At 41.5% G+C, this 20,671-nt stretch overlaps 1 protein-coding gene across 6 annotated transcripts in view; it reads left to right on the forward strand.

Moving 5' to 3' along the window:
- Positions 1 to 20,671, forward strand: part of SPG11 (SPG11 vesicle trafficking associated, spatacsin) — a 189,669-nt gene that overhangs the window by 4,687 nt on the left and 164,311 nt on the right. For all 6 annotated transcript variants that reach the window (XR_004536914.1, XM_033919780.1, XM_033919779.1 and 3 more), the window contains 2 exons: positions 19,277 to 19,504; positions 20,399 to 20,591. Coding sequence is in view for 5 of the 6 variants with exons in the window: in XM_033919780.1 (XP_033775671.1) it covers positions 19,277 to 19,504; positions 20,399 to 20,591 (421 nt within the window). In the remaining variant the exon portion in view is untranslated. The remainder of the gene's footprint in view (positions 1 to 19,276; positions 19,505 to 20,398; positions 20,592 to 20,671) is intronic.

A 20,671-nucleotide genomic window follows, 5' to 3' on the forward strand; every position in this document is an offset into this window, starting at 1 on the left:
GAAGGAGACTGCTTACAGAAGAAAACAACTGTTAGAGTTGCGCCCACAGTTAAGAGCATTGGGAGCCAGATATGGTCTAATTTACCCAGCAATTATGCGGGTTACTCATGATAATAAAACTTTGAACTTTGAAGATTCAGCTAAGCTAAAGGAATTCTTAGATCAGTGTGAAATGCCTATGGCTACATAAGAGTGAAACTGGGGATGTATATCTTTTTCATTTTTCTTTAGTTTATTATAATATTTTAGTTTATTTTTGGTGTTTTGAGAAATATATTTTAAAACTCAAAGCCAAAGTTATGAAGCTGGGCAATTCTACAGTTCATTTTGAATTGGCTCAACATTTTGACAGAGGAATGAAGTCACTTGAAGAAGCTGCATGGAATGAGGCTGTTTTAGAAAGAGGTTTTGGATGGTAGACCTTTCCTTATGCCAGAACTGAGCATAATAGATGTGAATATGGCTTAATGGGGAATATGTGAACTTTTTCATTTCCTAGATGGTTGGAAAGAAGATTTTAAAGAATGTTAATCCTAGGATTGAGAGTGGTATAAGTCACATGGAGCAGGAACAGATTAAGTAATGCTCTGAATGTTATTCAGTAAATGGAAATGGTAACTTTGCATCTTCCACAGCAAGGTTGTACCTTGAGATTTTTCAACACTTTTAGACACATTCCTCCCAAGTGCACTAAAATTCCCTACAATTACAGTATATAATCCTGCAGAACTTCTGTCAGAATTTAAAAATGACATATTACAAGGTAAAAGGGAGAAAAAGGACTGTGAAGATGTTTATATACATCTTAGTCTGCAGTGGTTTAATAAAAGTACTGCAGGAAATGGAATCCTATACCTGACAAGAATATGAAATGATTTGTAATTTGATATGAGAGGTTTGACAAGTTATGGGATTTTTCCGCAGTATGGTGGGAAGTGAATGATGTAGGGCAGGGGTGCCCAACACGTCGATCGCGATCGACCAGTAGCTCAGGAAGGCAACGCGAGTCGATCGCGGAGCCCATCCCGGGCTCCGTGATAGACTCGTGTTGCCGTCCTGATCTACCGGGCCGATCAGCCTTCCTCTCCAGTGTTCTCTCTAGGGCCTTTTAGCTGGGCGGTCCGCCCAGCTGTCATCTGCTGCTGCCGCCGCTGCTGAACATTAAAAAAAAACCGGCTTGGAGATTTCAGCCCGTAGCGAACTTATGCTCTGGGCTCTAACGTGTGCGTGCCGGCTTTTCTTCTCTTCCCTCCGAAACCGGAAGTTATGTCCGGGGGGGAGGGGAGAAGGGAAGCCGGCACGCACATGTTGAGAGCCCTGAAGCAAGCGTTCGCTACGGGCTAATGCGGGAGACAGGTTAGTGAAGCATTTATTCTTCTTCCTGCCGGGTCCTGCCTACTTTCTGTTTCCGCGAAGGCAGGACCCGGCAGCATTTCCCCAATAGGTCCATCGCGATCTTGGGCCAATCAGCTTTCCTTTCCCCGACGGCAGAATTGACGGAATGCTGGTCGGCCGAAGCAGGGACAGCTTGGGGCGTCGTCGGCTTTCGGGCCTGTTATTGGTGGCGGTTTGGGTCCTGGTCCCCGATGGCAGTGGCTTGGGGGAGGGCAGAGAGAAAGAAAGAAAAAGGGCAGGCAGGGAGACAGAAGGAAAGAAGAGAAACAGAAAAAAAAGAAAGGGAGGCAGAGAGAAAGAAAGGGCAGGGAGAGAGGAAGGACAAGTTGGGGGAGGGAAGGAGGTCTGGAGGAGAGGAAGCATACAGGCTAAAAGAAGGGAAGAAAGATTGGATGCATAGTCAGAAGAAGAAAGTGCAACCAAAGACTCATGAAATCACCAGACAAGGTAGGGAAAATGATTTTATTTTAAATTTAGTGATCAAAATGTGTCTGAATTTATATCTTCTGTCTATATTTTACACTAAGGTCCCCTTTTACTAAACCGCAATAGAGTTTTTTAGCGCAGGGAGCCTATGAGCGTCGAGAGCAGCGCTGGGCATTCAGCGCAGCTCCCTGCGCTCTTAAAACTGCTATCGTGGTTTAGTAAAAAGGGAGGGGGGTATATTTGTCTATTTTTGTATGGTTGTTACTGAGGTGATAGTGCATAGAGTCATCTGCTTTGACCTCTTTGAAAAACCCTGGAATAGGAATGATAATTAACATTTTCTATGTGTACAGTGTGCGTTGTGTTTTTTTAAATTTTATTGTTGGTAGATCATTTTGACTTGGTCATTTTAAAAGTAGCTCGCAAGCCCAAAAAGTGTGGGCACCCCTGATGTAGGGTATTGAAGTATGATTGGAATCAGTGCATGTATGATACGGTCTGATTCTTATTTTATACCCTGACTAGTCTTATAGCCCGTTACATTAACGGGTGCTAGAATATATGTGTGTGTCTGTCTTTATTTTTTTTTCTCTCTCCTTAAGCCGCTTTCTGTATTTCTGTCTTTCTTTCTTTTTTTTTTTCCCCTTGGCTGTCCACCACCACCCCTTGCCTGCTTCCCCTGTCCATTCTCCCTTCCTTTTACCTCCCCTGTGTCCTCCACCACCCCTTCTCTGCTCCCCTTATCCAGCAGCAGCCCTTCTCCCTTTGTTTTACCTCCCCCCTGTCCATCATCACCTCTTTCCTGCTCCCCCTGTCCAGCAGTAGGCCTCCCTTCCTTTTTCTTCCCCTCCCTGTCCATCAGCACCTCTTCCCCTGTCCATCAATCCCTGTTCTAGTACACTTATCTTGTGAAGATTTCAGGGTTCTGGGTCCCAATGTGGACCACCTTTTTCATAAGTTGGACAGCTCGAATTGGTCCTGCCCTGAAGACGGCTCAGCACAAAAGCCTGCGACACAGAACATTCAGTGTACAGCACTGCCAGCAATCGGGGCATGAGTACGCGGCTCAGGAGAACGGGAAGGGCCGCTGCAGCCTGCAGGCGCCTCAAGCCACCGCGGCCTCCTCCTGGCAGCCGCTGCTCCGCACCGCCTTTGCCTTAGCATGCATGCGCACTCAGTGCCGAGGCCGGGGATGGTGGGGAGGCGTGGTTGCGCGGAGCAGCAACGGCAGAAGATAGACATTGCTGAGGTCGGGCATGGACCTTGCGCCGCCCTGGCCGGCTCCTCACTTCGCTCGAGGAGGCGATCAGCGGCTGGCTGGGGCGATGGTAAGCCCGATGCGTGGTAAGCGCGCATGCGCACTCTTGTGGCCACATCGCAACGGATCAGGGAACACGGCTTTAGAGTGCGCATGCGCGCTTACCATTTTATTATTATAGATGTTACTATTTGCTTTCCATGGATTCTAATATAACTTAGTGCACAGTTAGTCTGGAGGAAAGTTGATTAAGAGAAGATCAGATTTTCAACTTAACAGCTGTATGGTGATTTACATAAAGACAATCTTGTGATCTGCTATGATTTTCAATGCTATGGATTAACATATACAGATACTGTATTAGTGTAAAGTGGTTACTTTATTAATGAAGCCTATTGGAGTATGCCTACAGAACCATATACAAAGAAGATCTTTTGAAGGAAGAAGGATTATGGTGATGGACAGCAGGTCTGATGCTGAGCAGCGTTTTGGATATGATATACGTCCCAAGTTATGTGAATAATTGTATGATGTCAACATAAGAGGGATGGATGGATGGAAAATGTTGGTTTGCAATTGCTAAAAATTGTATGTATTGGTAGTAATTGGATTTTGTTTAACTAAATGGGTGGTGATAGTATGAAGAGGAGATTTAATATAATCTTATTTGTTATTTTCTTTTTGGAGTGTATGTTATAAAATATTCTTCCGAGAAAAAAAAAAGGGAAAAATTATAACAGAATTATTATATTTTAATTATTCCTTTCTTTTAATAAGTGACTTACATATAATACTAGGGTGTTTAGATTATTGGTTTTTAGATATGGCCTGGGGAGTTTTTCATTTACTTGATCTGGTATGGGCGTTTCAAAGTTAGCATTATGGAGATGGGTGGGTGGGATGGGGAGGGTAAGGGAGGTAGGGGATGGGGATTGGGTAGGGGGATGGGGTTTAATTTGAATTTTCAAAGTAGGGAAATTGTTCATATAATAATTGCTATATGGAATTGTATATTATTTGTGATTAATCAATATAATAGGTTTTAAAATCCTTTCATTGAATGTTAATGGCCTCAACCATCCGATTAAAAGAAAGAAATTGTTATTATACTTGAAACAGCAGAATGCGGATGTTTGTTTTATCCAGGAGACTCACCTGTCTGGTGAGAAATCTAAAAAGCTAGTAGGTAATTGGGTGAAAGATTGCTTTTTTGCACCTGCTACAAAGAAAAAAGCTGGAGTAGCTATCCTAGTTAATAAAAAATGTTCTGCAACGTTTAATATGGTGGCTGCAGATCCTCTAGGCAGATGGTTGCATGTGGACATGAGTATAGGCAATAATATTGTGGTGCTTATGAATGTATATCAAATTGAGTTTTTTAAGACTCTACAACAATTAGTTTTACCACTGGCTGCTACTAATTTGGTAGTGGTGGGAGACTTTAATGCTGTAATGGATCCTTTATTGGATAAAAAACTTAGTAAGATTTTGAAGTCACTGGGTTTAGACAATTTTGTAAACTCTTGTAATTTAAAAGATATATGGCATATACGGTACTTCATTTTAATGATCGAGAATTTTCATTTTGTTCACATGTTCATAAATCTTTTTATAGAATAGATTATATTTTTGTTTCTGATCAGTTGATACAACAAGTAACACAAGCTTCCATAGATCCAATAATTTTGTCGGATCATGGGGGTGTATGGATTGATTTAAATTTTGTTGATCAAGATAATACTAAACCTGTTTGGAGGTTCGATAATGCATTGCTTACGTACCCAGAATTTTGTGAAGATTTTCAATTAAAAATTGATGAGTATTTTCAAATTAACAACACAGAAGAAATCTCTATAGAAATCTTGTGGGATGCTTTTAAGGCAACCATGAAAGGTCAAATTATAGCATTCTCAGCATATATTAAGAAACAATTAAAAAAGCAATTTCTTATTATAGAAAAAGAAATTAAAATCTTAGAATCAAAATTGATTAGAAAATGGGAACATTCTACATTACAAGCTCTTTTAAAAGTTAAATGTAAATACAATGAGATTTCTTCTAAATTGGTTAGGAAGGATATTCTTTCTCAGCAGGCTTTGCATCATGGAAGCTCAAATAAGGCGGGAAGATTATTGGCAAATTATCTTAAAGCAAAAAAGAGAAAGACAAAAATAAATGCAATTAAGGATGAAAAAGGAGATATTCAGTTTCAAATTGGACCTATATTAAAACAAATCTTAAATTTTTATAAAGACCTTTATTCTTCTGAGCCTTATTTAGATAGAGAAAAAGATGGTTTAGAATTTTTAAAATTAGTTGAGGGTCCAAAAATTCCTGAACATATAAAAAGAAGCTTAGAAGAGCCGTTATCGCTAAAAGAACTGCAGACAGCATTGAAGTCTCTTAGAGTGGGGACCAGTCCAGGTGGTGATGGTTTTACGGTAGAGTTCTATAAATAATTCCAAATTACCCTATTATCTTATTTATTAAATTTATATCAGAATCAACTAAATAAAGGTTGTATTTTAGGCACTATGGCAGAGTCGTTAATTATTGTTTTGCCTAAGCCAAATAGAGATCCCGTGTTGGTTTCAAATTACAGGCCTATTTCTTTTAGCTAAAAGTTTGGCCATGGGTTTGGCTAAGGCTCTTCCTTATATAGTTGGTATGCACCAAACAGGTTTTGTTGCTCACAGACACTCTTCCAATAATACCAGACTGGCCTTTCATATGTTATACTTAACAAAAGATATGAGTGATCCGGCCTTCTCTGTGTCTTTGGACGCAGAGAAAGCTTTTGATCAGGTAGAATGGACCTTTATGTATCAGGCCATGGAGTGGTTTGGTATTGGTTCGAGATTTATACAAATGATTAAAACCTTGTATAGCTCTCCTGTTGCTAGATTATATATTAATAATAATTTCTCAGAATGTTTTAAGTTGCAAAGGGGGGTTACACAGGGTTGTCCCTTGTCTCCTTTGCTTTTTGATATAGTACTTGAACCCTTGTTATTAGCTGTTCAACAAGTAAAGGAGATACAAGGTATTCCGCGTTCTGGAAAGGAATATAAGGTATCTGCTTATGAGGATGATATACTGCTTCATTTGAGGAATCCCGAAACAACCATCCCATGTCTACTGGATTTGTTTGAGAAATTTGGAAAATTCTCAGGATATAAAATAAATTGGTCTAAATCAGAAGTCCTTCCTCTAAATATACATTGTGCAAGAGGTTTATTTGATTCATTCCCTTTTATATGGAAGGAGGAAGGAATAAAATATTTAGGAATTTGGTTAAAAAATACACTAGATGAGACAATGAAATTGAATGAAAGACTTTTATTGCAAAAAGTAACAGAGTTATGTGAGCAATGGAATCCTTTACATTTGTCTTGGTGGGGAAGAGTCTAAACTAAACTAAACTAAACCTTAAGTTTATATAGAAACATAGAAACATAGAAATTGACGGCAGAAAAGGGCCATAGCCCATCAAGTATACCACATCATCTCCACGGAAGTAGAGCTCGGCACGGTTTACAAGAACTTAAAAATGAGAAAGGGTAGGAAAAGGTTTACGTAAGTTTATAAATCGAGTGGAAAAGTAAGGGAAAAGAAATTACATGTTAGAGAAGAGCCAGGTTTTTAGTTGCTTGCGGAATAAATGGAGGGAGCTCAGGTTCCGCAGCGGGATAGTAAGGTCATTCCAGAGACCTGCAATTTTGAAAAGAAGTGATTTTCCCAGTTTACCTGCGTGGAGAATACCATGTAGAGAGGGGAAGGATAGTTTTAATTTATGGGTGGTCCTGGTGGAGTCAGGGCATGAGGAGTTGAAAGAAAGTGGGATTAGGGAAGGAAGGATGCCGTGAATAATCTTAAAAGCCAGGCAAGAGCATTTGAATTGGACTCTGGAAATCACTGGTAGCCAATGAAGATTGGCCAGGAGTGGGGAGACGTGATCAGATTTACGTTTTGCAAAAATCAGCTTGGCTGCTGTGTTCTGAATAAGCTGGATTCTTTGGAGGCTTTTTTTTGTTAAGCATATGTAAATGGCATTACAATAGTCAAGTTTGGAGAGGATGATGGATTGGACAAGGACAGCGAAATGTTTTTGGCAGAAGAAGGGTCTTGCTTTCCTTAGCATGTGGAGGCTGAAAAAGCATGATTTTGTCAAGGAGTTGAGGTGGTCGTTGAGAGAGAGAGAGGAATCGATAATGATGCTAAGGACCTTGCTTGAGAACTCAAGGTGTAAGGCAGTGCCTGAGGGCAGTGCGAAGAGGGTGGGCAGGTGTTCTAACTTTGGGCCGAGCCAGAGTAATTTTGTTTTTGATTCATTTAGTTTCATCTGTACCGAGAGGGACCAGGAGTGGAGTCTCATTATGCAGGATGTTATGTTATCTTGGAGGTTGGTGAGGTTCTGGTCTGTTTCAAGAAGGACAAGGATATCGTCGGCGTATGTGTAGATTGTTTCAAGGGGGGAAAGCTGGAAGAGCTTCAATGAGGACATATAGATATTAAAAAGGATAGGGGAAAGGGGTGATCCCTGAGGGACACGCAAGAAGGAGACCAAGGAGTGGACATGGTGCCATTAGAGTTGACAGTGTAGGAGCGAGAGTGAAGGAAGTTTGAAAACCAATTAATAACGGTGGAATCAATTCCTATCTTGGAAAGATGATAAAGTAGTATGTTGTGGTGGACGACATCAAAAGCAGCAGAGAGGTCGAATTGTAACAGAACAGCAAATTTGTTTCGAGAATGTAGTTGTTGCACCTTTGATATTAGGGAGACAAGGAGGAACTCGGTGCTGAAGCTGGGTCTAAAGCCATGTTGATAGGGGGAGAGAATGGAGAATCTCTCTAGATAAGAAGATAGCTGGGTAGTGACTATGGACTCAAGCAGTTTGGTTAGGAGGGGAATATTTGCTATGGGGCGGTAGTTCGATGGTGAGGAGGGGTCGAGATCAGCTTTTTTCAAAAGAGGGGATAAGGCAATGTGTCCCATTTCTGTAGAGAACAGGCCAGATAGTAGGGCAGTGTTTACAAGATTGGTGAGGGAGGAGATGGCCTGCGCAGGAATGTTATCGTAAAGGTAGGATGGGAAAGGATCTAGGATACATTTGCAGGATTTCAATTTGAGACAAAGTTTAGAGATCTGGGATTCGGAGGCTATTTCGAAGGCAGTCCAGGATCTATCAGCAGGGATAGAGTTGGAGTCGTTGGGAGGTAGAGAATTGTAGGAGATAGTTGGGGGGAAAGAGCTTCTTATGGTAATTATCTTATCGTTAAAAAATTTGGCTAGGTCGTTAGCAGATGGTGGAGAGAGGGGGGAAGTGGAGTCATTTTTTGAGGTTAAATTATGCCAGATGTTGAACAGTGTACTAGTTTGGTTTTTTGGTCTGGTGATTTTGTCACCATAGAAATTTTTTCTTGCTTTTGTCAATACCGTGTTGTAGAACTTGATATAGTCTCTCCAGGATTGTCTGTCAGAAGGGGATTTCGATTTTTTCCATTTACGCTCCAGTGCTCGACATTTCTGCTTCAATTCCCTATGATATGGGAGATACCAGGGAGCTTTGCGGGAGTGGGAGATAGGTTTAGTACAGAGGGGAGCAAGAGCGCGGTAAGTGGATTCAGAAAGGGTTACCCAGTTGTGCCAGTTGGAGTCAGGGTCGGTATGGTCAGGAGAAGGAGGGAGTCCAAACTATTAAGATGATGATTTTGCCTGTTGTTTGTTACCAATTGGGGATGATACCAGTTTTTTTCCAGGGGTCTTTCTATAAACAGTTGAATGGTATTCTTACTACTAAATTTATTTGGCTGGGTAAAATTGCAAGAATTGCCTTAGTGTCTTTACAAAAGCCAATTAAGAAGGGTGGGATAATTTTCCAAACTTCTATAGGTACCATCAATCCTATATTATGCACCAGGGTATGTATTGGGTCCTCCCAGAACTCATGGAAAAGCTACCAGATTGGTTATGGTTAGAATGGCAGCTCATGTTTCCCATTAGGCTTCGTCATCTTCTCAGTATTAAAATGCCTAGGATACGTAAAAACAATAGAATATTAATGGACACGTTATATTAATAATTTAACATCTCTTCCAATTCAAAAATCAACGTATCAAAATATATGGCTAAACTCCAGGATCCAAATAGGCAGTTTTAAGATTGTCTGGAAGGATTGGATTAAAGCAGGTATACGAACCTTAAATGATGTAATTTCTAATGGTAAACTGCTGGATTTTTCACAGTTGCAATATAAATTTGGCCTTGATAAAAAACAAAGTTATAAATGGTTGCAACTGAAGCAGGCTATTCAGGCAGGGTTCCCTGAATGGAAATCTCTTAATAATCAATTTAGTTTAGATTTCTTATGCTTTCAGGCAGATTTTCTGGGTCACCAGGCCGCACAGTGGTATAAATTATTATCTGGCTATTTGAATAAGAAACCAAAGACTGGACTTAGAGATATTTGGAGCATTGAGATTAAGCATCAAATTAATGCATCTCAATGGCCACATATTTGGTCTTGGAGGATGAGATGTATAATGTCTGCATCTATGAGGCAAACATGGTTCTTTCTATTGCATAGAGCAGTGGTTCCCAACCCTGTCCTGGAGGAACACCAGGCCAATTGGGTTTTCAGGCTAGCCCTAATGAATATGCATGAAGCAAATTTGCATGCCTATCACTTCCATCATATGCAAATCTATCTCATGCATATTCATTAGGGCTGGCCTGAAAACCCGATTGGCCTGGTGTTCCTCCAGGACAGGGTTGGGAATCACTGGCATAGAGCACTCTGGACCCCTGTTCGTTTACAAAAATTGGATTGCTCTAAGTCTAATAAATGCTGGCATTGTCATCTCGAGGCTGGAACTTTAGATCATTTATTGTTTTATTGTCCATTTATTAAAGCTTTTTGGCAGTCAATATGGGATCAAATAAATTGTATGCTAGAAAATCATGTAGTATTGTCAACAATTCCATTTGGCATGTCTATGAGAGCTAAAAGTCAGTTATCCGCTAATAATAATAAACTTTTAATGATTTTAACAGGAGTTGCCATTCAGCAAATAACATATAACTGGAAAGATTATACAAGATTAAATTATTGTTTTTGGTGGAACTCGGTGTGTCACATGTATAAAATGGAAAGAGCACTTGCAGTTCAAAAAGGATATTTTAATAAATTTAAGGATATTTGGGGGCCATTAATAAGTTATTATAATGAATAATTAGTATTTTTCCCTACTTAATATATATTGTTTTGAGGGTGGGGGTGGGTTATGTGGCTTTCAAGAACAAATTATAGAACAAATGATCTATGTTATTATATTATGTGATATATTTTTTTTAATTTGATTATAATTTTTGGGAGGGTGGGTTGGGATAAAATCTTTTTCTTGAGAAATTGTAGAGTTTCAAGTGATGTTGTATATTGAATGATGATTTTTCTGTACACTTGTTGAAAATCTAAAATGAATAAAGATTTATTAAAAAAAAGAAAAAAAGAAAAATAAATGGAAAAAATGGTGCTATAATTAGTATTATTATGGGGGCGGGGTTTGTGTTTTGGATTTCGGCCCCTTAATGTGATTGAATTTGATACCCCTGATGTAAGAAGTTCTCAACCCTCCTCTTTAATATTTTCCAGCTTTCAGTCCTGTCCTTGTGCCCTCCATCATTTTTCCTAGTCATCCCCAATGCCTATTCCATTCTTTAAGTAGCTATCAACCCTTTCCCCTTTACTCCTTCCCTCCTCTTTAACATTTTTCCAGTTTCCCCTTTATGTGACTTGCATCCCTTACCTCAGAAATATAATTTAATGCAGGTATTTATATTCTTTTTTTTTCGGGCCCAATCTCCAGTTCCCATCTTACTCAGTACAAATTTCCATAACCTCCCTAATCATCTCCAGCTCCCAACCTTGTGCCTTCTGTTTCCTCTCTAACCATTCAAATTCTTACCTTTCTCATGGCTTTCATTTTTCTCCAGTGTTTCCGCATCTAACTCTTCCCTTCGTTGTTTTCTAATGTAGCCTTCTAACTGAATCTCTATTCTTTGTCCTATTGTAATATTCCTTTTTCCCTTTGTTTCTTTCTAGTGCAATGTGTCTAGTGGTTCTCAACGCTAGGGTCTTGTATCTTAATCAGCAAGTTGCTTGCAGAAAATTGACAATCGTGTTTTCTAACTCCACCTCCTTCCCAGGGAGCTGCTCCGGCTCTTTTAGTTTCTTTTCTGCATGCAGCATTTCATTTCTCCATGCTCCCCTTTGGCCTGGTCACAGCACCTTGCACCTTTACCAGGTTGATGGTAGTGGTAGCAGCACACCTCCACAAAGCTGGGATTCGGGTTCACCCAAATTTGGATGATTGGCTTATCAGAGCTCTATCCAAGGAGGAAGGCAAGCTGATGGTTTCGAGGGTGGTGCAACTCCTCCAGAGCTTGGGCTGGATAGTCAACTTTAAGAAGAGTCAGCTGGAACTGACTAAGCACCTGGAGTATCTAGGAGTCTTGTTTGACATAAGAACATAAGAATTGCCACTGCTGGGCCAGACCAGTGGTCCATAGTGCCCAGCAGTCCGCTCCCGTGGCTGCCCTTAGGTCAACGACCAGTGCCTTAACTGAGTTTAGCCTTACCTGTGTCCGTTCTGGTTCAGCAGGAACTTGTCAAACCTTGTCTTGAATCCCTGGAGGGTATTTTCCCCTATAACAGCCTCCGGAACAGCATTCCAGATTTCTACCACTCTCTGGGTGAATAAGAACTTCCTTACATTTGTATGGAATCTATCCCCTTTTAACTTTAGAGAGTGCCCTCTCATTCTCTCTACCTTGGAGAGGGTGAACAACCTGTCTTTATCTACTAAGTCTATTCCCGTCATTATCTTGAATGTTTCAATCATGTCCTCTCTCAGTCTCCTCTTTTCAAGGGAGAAGAGGCCCAGTTTCTCTAATCTCTCACTGTACGGAAACTCCTTCAGCCCCTTAACCATTGGGCCAAGTGTTTCTTCCAGAGCTATGCAGACTGAAGCTCCAGAAGCAGATTTTGGAGCTGCCCCAGAGACCGAACCCCACAGTGTGGCATTATCTGCAGGTCCTGGGGTCGATTGAGGTAGTTCCTTGAGCTAGACATCTCTAAGACTCTCCTCCCTCACTGGTCCCTTCAGTTGGACTCACTACAACAGCCATCCCCCGGCTACTTATAGCGAAGAACAGCCTGTGGTGGTGGCAGAGGCCAGCTGCCCTTTCCAGGGGCATACTTCTTTGCATATCCTCCTGGGAGATACGACTAAGGCCAATCTTTACAGTTGGAGAAGTTGTTGTAATGGACACCCAGTCCAGGGGTGTTGGACTCAGGCTCAGCAGAAGTGGTCCATAAATCATCTGGAACACAAAGCCATTCGTTTAGTGCTTTAGGCATTGTCGAAGTTTCTGGAGGGCAAGGCAGTTAGTCTTCTCAGATAGTGCGACAGTAGTAGCATATGTCAACAAGCAAGGAGACACCAGAAACATCCCATTGTAGAGGCTCACTTGCAGGCTCTTTCAGCTGCAAACATGGCAGGAATGGAAAATGTGGAGGCCGACTTTCTCAGTTGGCAGACTCTTGACCTGGTGGAATGGTTTCTGTCTCCACAGATGTTCGATGACATAGTTTGGTGGTGGGGGCCTCGACAGATGGATCTGATATGCTCAGCAGTGAACTCTAAGATGCCTCATTTTTACAGCCGAAGTTCCAAGCTCAGAAGCGAGAGGTTGAATGCAATAGTTCAGCTGTGGCTAGAGAATGAGCTTTTGTACGTGTTTCCCCATGGTCCATGATCAGTCGAATCAATTGCAGGATTGTGATCCATCCCGGCTTGGTAGTCCTAGTGGCGCTCGATTGGCCTTGCATGGTATGTGGACCTAGTTCATCTCCAGAGGGATGAAGACCTCAGACTTCTGGTCCAAGTGGATCTTCTCAATCAGCGACTGGTTCCTATCAAGAATCCGTAATAGTTTGGGCTTATGGTATGGCTCTTGAGTAGGCGGCCCTGAGAAGCAAGGGTTATTTGGATGTGGACGTTACCATGTTGCTCAGAGTGAAGAAGCCATCCACAGTGACAGCCTAAGTTAGTCCTGATGTCTTTTCAGCACTGGTGTGCGGTGAAGGATTTAGAGCCCTAGTGGGCTCTGATTTTGGTAGTCCTGTACTTTTTGCAGGAGTGACTTCAGAATGGGCTGTCGGTAGGTTCTCTGAAAGTGCAGGTAGCGGGTCTTTCCTGTTTTCAATCTCGAGGGCAGAAAGGCTTCTTGGCCTCTCACTCAGATGTTGCCCGATTCATTATAATCGGGCAACATCCACAGGACTCCCTTCTCTCCCCTTCTCTATTCAACGTCTACATGGCATCATTGGGACATATGTTATCTGACTTAAAATTGAAATCATACGTATATGCAGATGACATTACAATGATCATTCCCATAACCTCACTGACACAAAAGACAGAACAATTCACCTCATCTGTTCTCACTAAGGTAGAACAATGGACTACACAATTCAAACTAAAACTGAACCCAGAAAAAACCAAGCTTTTCCTGACAAGTCTTAACCACAAGCTAACGAACCTCTTTGAAATTAAATGGGTTGATTTACCCAATCAATTCTACCATCAAAATCCTTGGAGTCATCTTTGATTGGTGCCTGACTTTTGAAGACCATACTAATGCTCAGGTTAAAAAATGTTTTTGCATCCTCTGGAAACTTCGTACCATCAAACACTATTTTGACTTCCTCTCTTTTCAACTGCTGGTTCAATCTCTAATCTTAAGCACCTTAGATTACTGCAATATCATATACTAATCTAATCTAATCTAAATCTTGGGTTTATATACCGCATCATCTCCACAGGTGGAGCTCGACACGGTTTACATGGTTAGGAAGCAGCGGAACTCCAGTGGGTTTATAAAGTAAGTAAGAGAGAGGTTAGGTGTGATAATAGTAGGGAGGGGACGGGTTACGTTTTGGAGAAGAGCCAAGTCTTCAGAAGCTTACGGAATGGTAGAAGGGGGCTCAAGTTGCGGAGAGGGGAAGGGAGACTATTCCAGAGCTGAGCGATTCTGAAGTGGAGGGAGGACCCGAGTTTACCGACGAGGGAGATACCCTTTGAGGAGGGGAAGGATAGTTTTAATTTTTGCGTGGATCTGGTGGAGAATGGATTTGAGGAATTCCAGGATAGAGGAATAAGAGGTGGAAGGATGCCGTGGAGCATCTTGAAGGTTAAGCAGGCACATTTAAAATGTACCCTGGAGATGACAGGAAGCCAGTGCAGCTTGGACAGGAGTGGAGAGGCATGGTCAAATTTGCTTTTTGAGAAGATGAGTTTGGCCGCGGTGTTCTGGATTAATTGGAGTCTGTGGAGGCTTTTCTTTGTTAAGCTAAGGTAGATGGAATTGCAATAGTCCAATCTGGAGAGGATGATGGACTGTACGAGTACTGCAAAGTGTTTTTGGTGGAAGCAGGACCTCACTTTCCTCAGCATGTGAAGGCTGTGAAAGCATGTTTTTATCAGGGAGTTGAGGTGGTCGTTGAAGGATAGCGAGGAATCTATGGTGATGCCCAGAACTTTGCTAGAGAACTCTAGTTGTAGGGAGGTGCCTGTGGGCAGTGGGATGGAGGTGGGTAAATGATCAAGTTTGGGGCCAAGCCAAAGTAGTTTGGTTTTGGATTCATTTAGTTTCATTTGTACAGCAAGAGCCCAGGATTGAAGTTTGGTTATGCATGTAGAGATGTTTGCTGCGAGATTGGCGAGGTTTGCGTCGGTCTCGAGGAGGATCAGGATATCGTCAGCGATCCTTGGATATACTTGGGATCCTTTAAGAAAACCATCAAATGATTGAAAATCATTCAGAATACTGCCGTCCGCCTTATTTATGATCTCAAAAAGTCGGATCATGTAAGCCCGTATTACAGAAAACTACACTGGTTGCCAATGGAGGCAAGGGTCATCTTCAAGTTTGCCTGCCTCTGCTTCAAAACCATAACAGGCTCATCCCAAATCTACCTGTCACACCATTTTGAATTTCCAGGCAGCACTTGCACACGTAATGCCTATCTCTTTGCCTTCCCCTCCCTGAAGGGCTGTATCTACAAGAGATTCCTTGACAGATCACTGTCATTCCATGCAGGCAAATGGAATAAATGTCTAACCACCCTCATTTCAAATTTACCCTCCTACCAATCCTTTAGGAAATCAATTAAAACCTATCTCTTTGATAAATTTCTATGACTCCTTCCTGTCTCATTGTATCTCTGAAATGCTTCCGGATATATCTATCTACTCTCAGCTTACTAATGTAATTTGAAAGTTTTTTCTGTAACATCGCTGCCTGTGTACAGTCTTTTCCTCTGTAAACCGCTCTGAACTGCTTGTGGTATTGCGGTGTACAAAATAAAGCTATTATTATTATTATAAGGGGCTCTGCAGTTGTGCCCTCCGGTGCATTCCTTTTTACCTTTCCTTCCTTGGAACCTTAACATTATGTTGCTAGGTCTTAGTACTGTTCCATATGAGTCCTTATGGGAGGCTTCCCTCTTGGATCTTAGTCAAGACAGTGTTCCTGGTGGCGATTACGTTGACGAGATGGGTTTCCAAGTTACAGGCTCTTTCCTGCAGGGAGTCAGTCATTCCTTAGGTTCAAGAAGCAAGGTTCTTCTTATGCACGGTCCTGTCTTCCTTACCGAAGGTAGTCTTGGCCTTCCACATCAATCAAGAAGTCTGTTTGCCTGCTTTTCACCCTAAGGGGTCTAAGAAAAAGGATAAAGCATTGCATTTGCTGGATGTAAAGTGAGTGCTTCTTTGGTACCTTAAAGTACCAACAAATTTTGCCTTTCAGATCACCTTTTTGTTTTCACCAGTCAGGCTAATAAAGGGAGGCCAGTGTCTAAAGCCTCGATTTCCAAATAGGTTAAGATGGCCATTTTCTCCACTTACGTGGGCTGGGGTAAACAACCACTGATCACATTGAAAGCACACTCCACTGGAGGAATTCCTGCTTCATGGATGGAGACTAGGGATGTCTCGGCTGAGGAGATTCGTAGAGTGGCTACATGGTATACCCTACAAAAGAACATAAGAATTGCCGTACTGGGATAGACCGAAGGTCCATCAAGCCCAGTATTCTGTTTACAACAGTGGCCAACCCAGGTCCCAAGTCACAGGGTTCTATAAGGTGGACATAGAAGTTGGGGAAGATTACATTACATTAGGGACTTCTATTCCACCTATACCTTGCAGTTCAAGGCGAATTACAAAAGAGCTAACTGGACATTTCCAGTGAAGTTACAACAGTTTTGGGATTTTTTTGGTGTTTTTTTTTTTTTGGTTACAAGAGAGGAGAGGTAGCTGGATTAATTCCAGAAGAACTTACAAATTGGATATTAAATTGACTGTACGTTACTGTGTGATATAACAAATAGATTACAATTAGAGTACAAATAAGATTACGTTACATTTCAGGGATCTGAATACTTGGTTGGTGTTTTGGGGAGGAAGAGATTATTTAAGTGGAGGTTTTGGGGGAGAATTTATCTAGGAGGAGGGGGAAGGGTTAGGTTAAGATATCTGGACAAATTTTTTGAAAAGTAGGGTTTTGATTTCTTTTCGAAAAGTTTTGAAGTTGCCCGTTGCCGTCAACAGGTTGGAGATGGAGTGGTTAAGTTTTACTGCTTGCATCGCCGGAAGGTTATCAAACATCTTTTTGCGCTGAGTGCCCTTGAGTGGAGGGAAGGCAAAAGGGTTCGGAGTTCTTCTTTCTCTTGAGGTGAGGATCTGGTTTAGGCGGTTGTTTAGATAGGGGGGGCGGAGCCGTTTTATGCTTTGAATAATAGACAGTAGAATTTGAATTGAATTTGTGCTTGCATAGGTAGCCAGTGAGAGTCTAGGAAGGCAGTTGTAATATGATTATATTTTCTCAGGGAGTAGATCAGTCTGAGGGCAGTGTTTTGTATAGTCTGAAGTTATTTTATCATGTTGGCAGGACAAGGTAGATAGAGGGAATTGCAATAGTCCAGTAGACCTAAGACTAGGGATTGGACAATTAGCCTGAATTGTGCTGGGTCGAAGAATTTTCATATTTTACGTAGATTTCTCATAATTAAAAAAGCTTTCTGGGATGTTTTATTGATTTGGGACTGCATTGTGCAGCATCTGTCTATCATTACTCCTAGGAGTTTGAGTTCGGGCTGTATTGGGTATTTGGTGTTTTTAATTTTCAATTCTGTAATGGTGGGAGTTTAGCCTTTTCGAGCAGAAGGAATTTTGTTTTATCTGAGTTTAGTTTCAGTTTGTGGTCTACCATCCATTTTTCCACTGCATCTAGGGTTATTTCCAGTTTTGCTGTAGTGGTGGGCTCTGATGGGTCGAAGGGGAGGAGTATGGTGATGTCGTCTGCGTAGCTGAAGGATGTAACATTTAAGTTATCTAAAGTGGCTCCAAGGGAGGAAATAAAGAGGTTGAAGAGCGTAGGTGATAGAGGTGATCCTTGTGGAACTCCGCATGGGTTGGACCATGGTTCTGATTTGATATTATTGGACTTTACCCTGTAGGTTCTTGATTTGAAGAATCCTTGGAACCAATTGTAGACCTTGCCTGAGATCCCAATGGCGTCAAGTATCTTTAGCAGTATGGAGTGGTTGACCAGGTCAAATGCTGCGGAGAGGTCAAGTTGGATTAGCATCATCTTTTTGCCTTTGCTAATTTGCTGTCGAGATGTGTCTAGTAGTGTTACAAGTAGTGTTTCTGTCTGTGGTTGGTTCAAAATCCTGATTGTGAGGGGTGAAGTAGGTTATGGTCTTCCAGGTAGTTGGTGAGGTATTGTGCAACTAGACCTTCTATTATTTTAATGTATATTGGTATTGAAGCGATTGGTCTGTAGTTGGAGGGGTTATCTATTGGGCCTTTGTGGTCTTTCATGATTGGGGTGATTATGATCTCTCCAAGGTCTTGAGGGAATTGACCTTCTGTTAATGTGGTTTGAATCCATAGCATGAGGTTGGCTCTGAATGTGGTAGAGGAGTTTGATAACAGGTAGGTGGGGCAGTCAGTGCTTTGAGGTATGAGAGTATATTTTCTACTTGTTTGGAGGTGTGGTCTTCTAGGTGGAGGTTTATATCTCCAGGAGTAGGTTATGAGGTGATGTTAGGGAGTTCTGGTAAATGAATTCTTCGAGAGCTTGTTTGTTAGCATTCCATTTTCCTGGTGTTGTGTAACAAAGAATGCAGGTTAGAGTTCCTATGAGTGTATCGTCGGATAATTGGCAGGCTAGGAGATCTAGATGGGGAGTGGAGTGTTTGAAGATGCCACTTTGGGGCCTTTGTTTTAAAGGCAGGCGTAGTGGGCCCACCCTAAACTCTGGGAACTGCTTTGGTACGTCCCTAGCATTCGGGACCACTAGACACATTGCACTAGAAAGAAAGATTAGGTTCTTACCTCAGTAATCTTCTTTTTTGTAGATGTGTCTAGTGGTCATGAAACCCTGCCCTGCCTTCTGTCTTAGGATCTATCTGGATTTGATGAATTTTTCTCTCAGAGGAATTGAGAGAGAGAAAAAAAAAGAAAGTTGATGCATAGATAATTCCTCATGACCATACAGTCTGGTTTCAGTCTCTGCTTGTCAACAGGTCATGCGAGTAGCTATGAGCTCTGATCATGATTGGTGCTAGTTGCACAAGTTTGGATGTTATTTCCTGTTTGCTTCAGAGCAGAACAAAATTGTAGTGTCGAGGATTTTCCCCCTTTTCCTCCTTCCTGTTATGTCTTTTATTACAGTGCTACTTGATTGCTTTTATACAAACTGAGGGCAGGAGTAGCTCCCTGGGAAGGAGGTGAAATTGGAAAACATGATTGACAGTTTTCTGCAAGTGTTCAGGACCACTAGATACATCTACAAGAAAGAAGATTACCAAGGTAAGAATCTAATCTTCCTAAATAAATTGCATTTATTCATTGTTGTCATGCTTTCTGTTAAAAATGTTCTCAGATTCTTTGTTGCAGTTCTTCATGCGTAGTTCATACTTGGGTGTGTCAGGTTGCTGCAGTCTCCTCCTCTGAGGGTTTCTCTTCATCTGTTTGTGCTGTGTTCATACATTAGGTGGCCTATGGTGCTGTTGTCTCCTCCTTTTGAGTTTTCTCTTGAGCAGTTCTGCTTTCTGTTGCATAGGTCTTCCACCTGCAGCGTCCGTGCGACTCCTCACCTTTGAGTCACATCGTGTCCTGTTACTTCTTAATAACTGTGTTCTAGCACAGCTTGGGTTCTCCAGCAGAGCCATGGACCTGCAGATACTCGTTTGTTTACCCCTTGGACTATCGCCTGAGATGTCGGCTCAAATTGTGGATGGACAGCACTGCCAGGGGATACTATTCCTCCTGGATTGCAGAGGCTGGATATGTATCCTTTCACACACCACTAGTATCTAGTGTTTGGAGGCACTATTTAGTTTTGCAAAGTGTGGCTTTAGAAAAACCAAAAGCCCAACGTTGTCATGTGTTGCCCTAATACTGAGCTGTGAATCGAATAAAAATTCAATGACAGAAAAGCACAAAAATGAAGTTTAAAACTGAATGAATTTAAAAGAAACATTTAGTAAACTAGTAAAATCCTTCTACAATATTTATATATAAATAATCATAAGAAATTATGGGTATTAATCAAATGTGAAAATTCAAAAATAATTGAGGACAAAACTGATATCAAGTGAATTTTTAATGCCAGACCTCAAACACCCAAGCACTACTTTTTGACTGTTTTCGTGCCCTTACTGGTGTTTTCATCATTGGTCTTGGCAAAATGACGTGTACAAATAAATTTTTGCCTTTCCTTTACAGCACTTCATGCACTTTATAATTTATATAGAGCCTGTTTAAAATTAATATTAGAAATTTATTTGCACACGTCACTTTGCCAAGACCAATGACTTATTCATTTTCCTTATTCAGTTGATTTATTAATCAAATGTGACCATCTCCTGAAAAAAGTGGCTGCCTGAAAAGTGTTCACTTCCCAGATACCTCCTATGTTCCTCATGTTGGTCGCATGGAACTGTGTTGTTCAGGAACATGGGATGTCTTAGGGAGAGGAGGAGATAGTGGATGCTGTGGTTGGGCAGACAGGAAGGGCCATTTGGCCTTTATCTGTCATCATATTTCTACTATAAACTGTCATGAGGATTGTAGCGTCTGTTAGCAGAGTTTGGTCAGTTGTACTGGCCCATGAAAATATGTCTTGTTCTTGAGACTATAAATATGCTGCTATTCCTGAGTGTTTCTTAACGAGGATGAGAAGATGCCTATGATACTGAGGATGGCACTCACCTAGCAACCATAGACTTGGCACTGTGCCAATTGGTTATAGCAGAAAAGACTACCATCGGTGCTTCATCTTTTACTGCAATGAGGGTGTCGCATGATCTCAGCACTGCAGTGGTGATCAGCAGCTCCAACTGTGCCATTGCGGTGGACCTAAACATGTATTTCAGGTATGTGAGCAGAATGGCTTCCGTATTTGTGCCGAGGATTAGGGAACCATTAGGTCCTAGTCCTGTTGGTTGTATCATTG

Source organism: Geotrypetes seraphini, chromosome 14, assembly GCF_902459505.1.
Source record: "Geotrypetes seraphini chromosome 14, aGeoSer1.1, whole genome shotgun sequence".
NCBI lineage: Eukaryota > Metazoa > Chordata > Amphibia > Gymnophiona > Dermophiidae > Geotrypetes > Geotrypetes seraphini.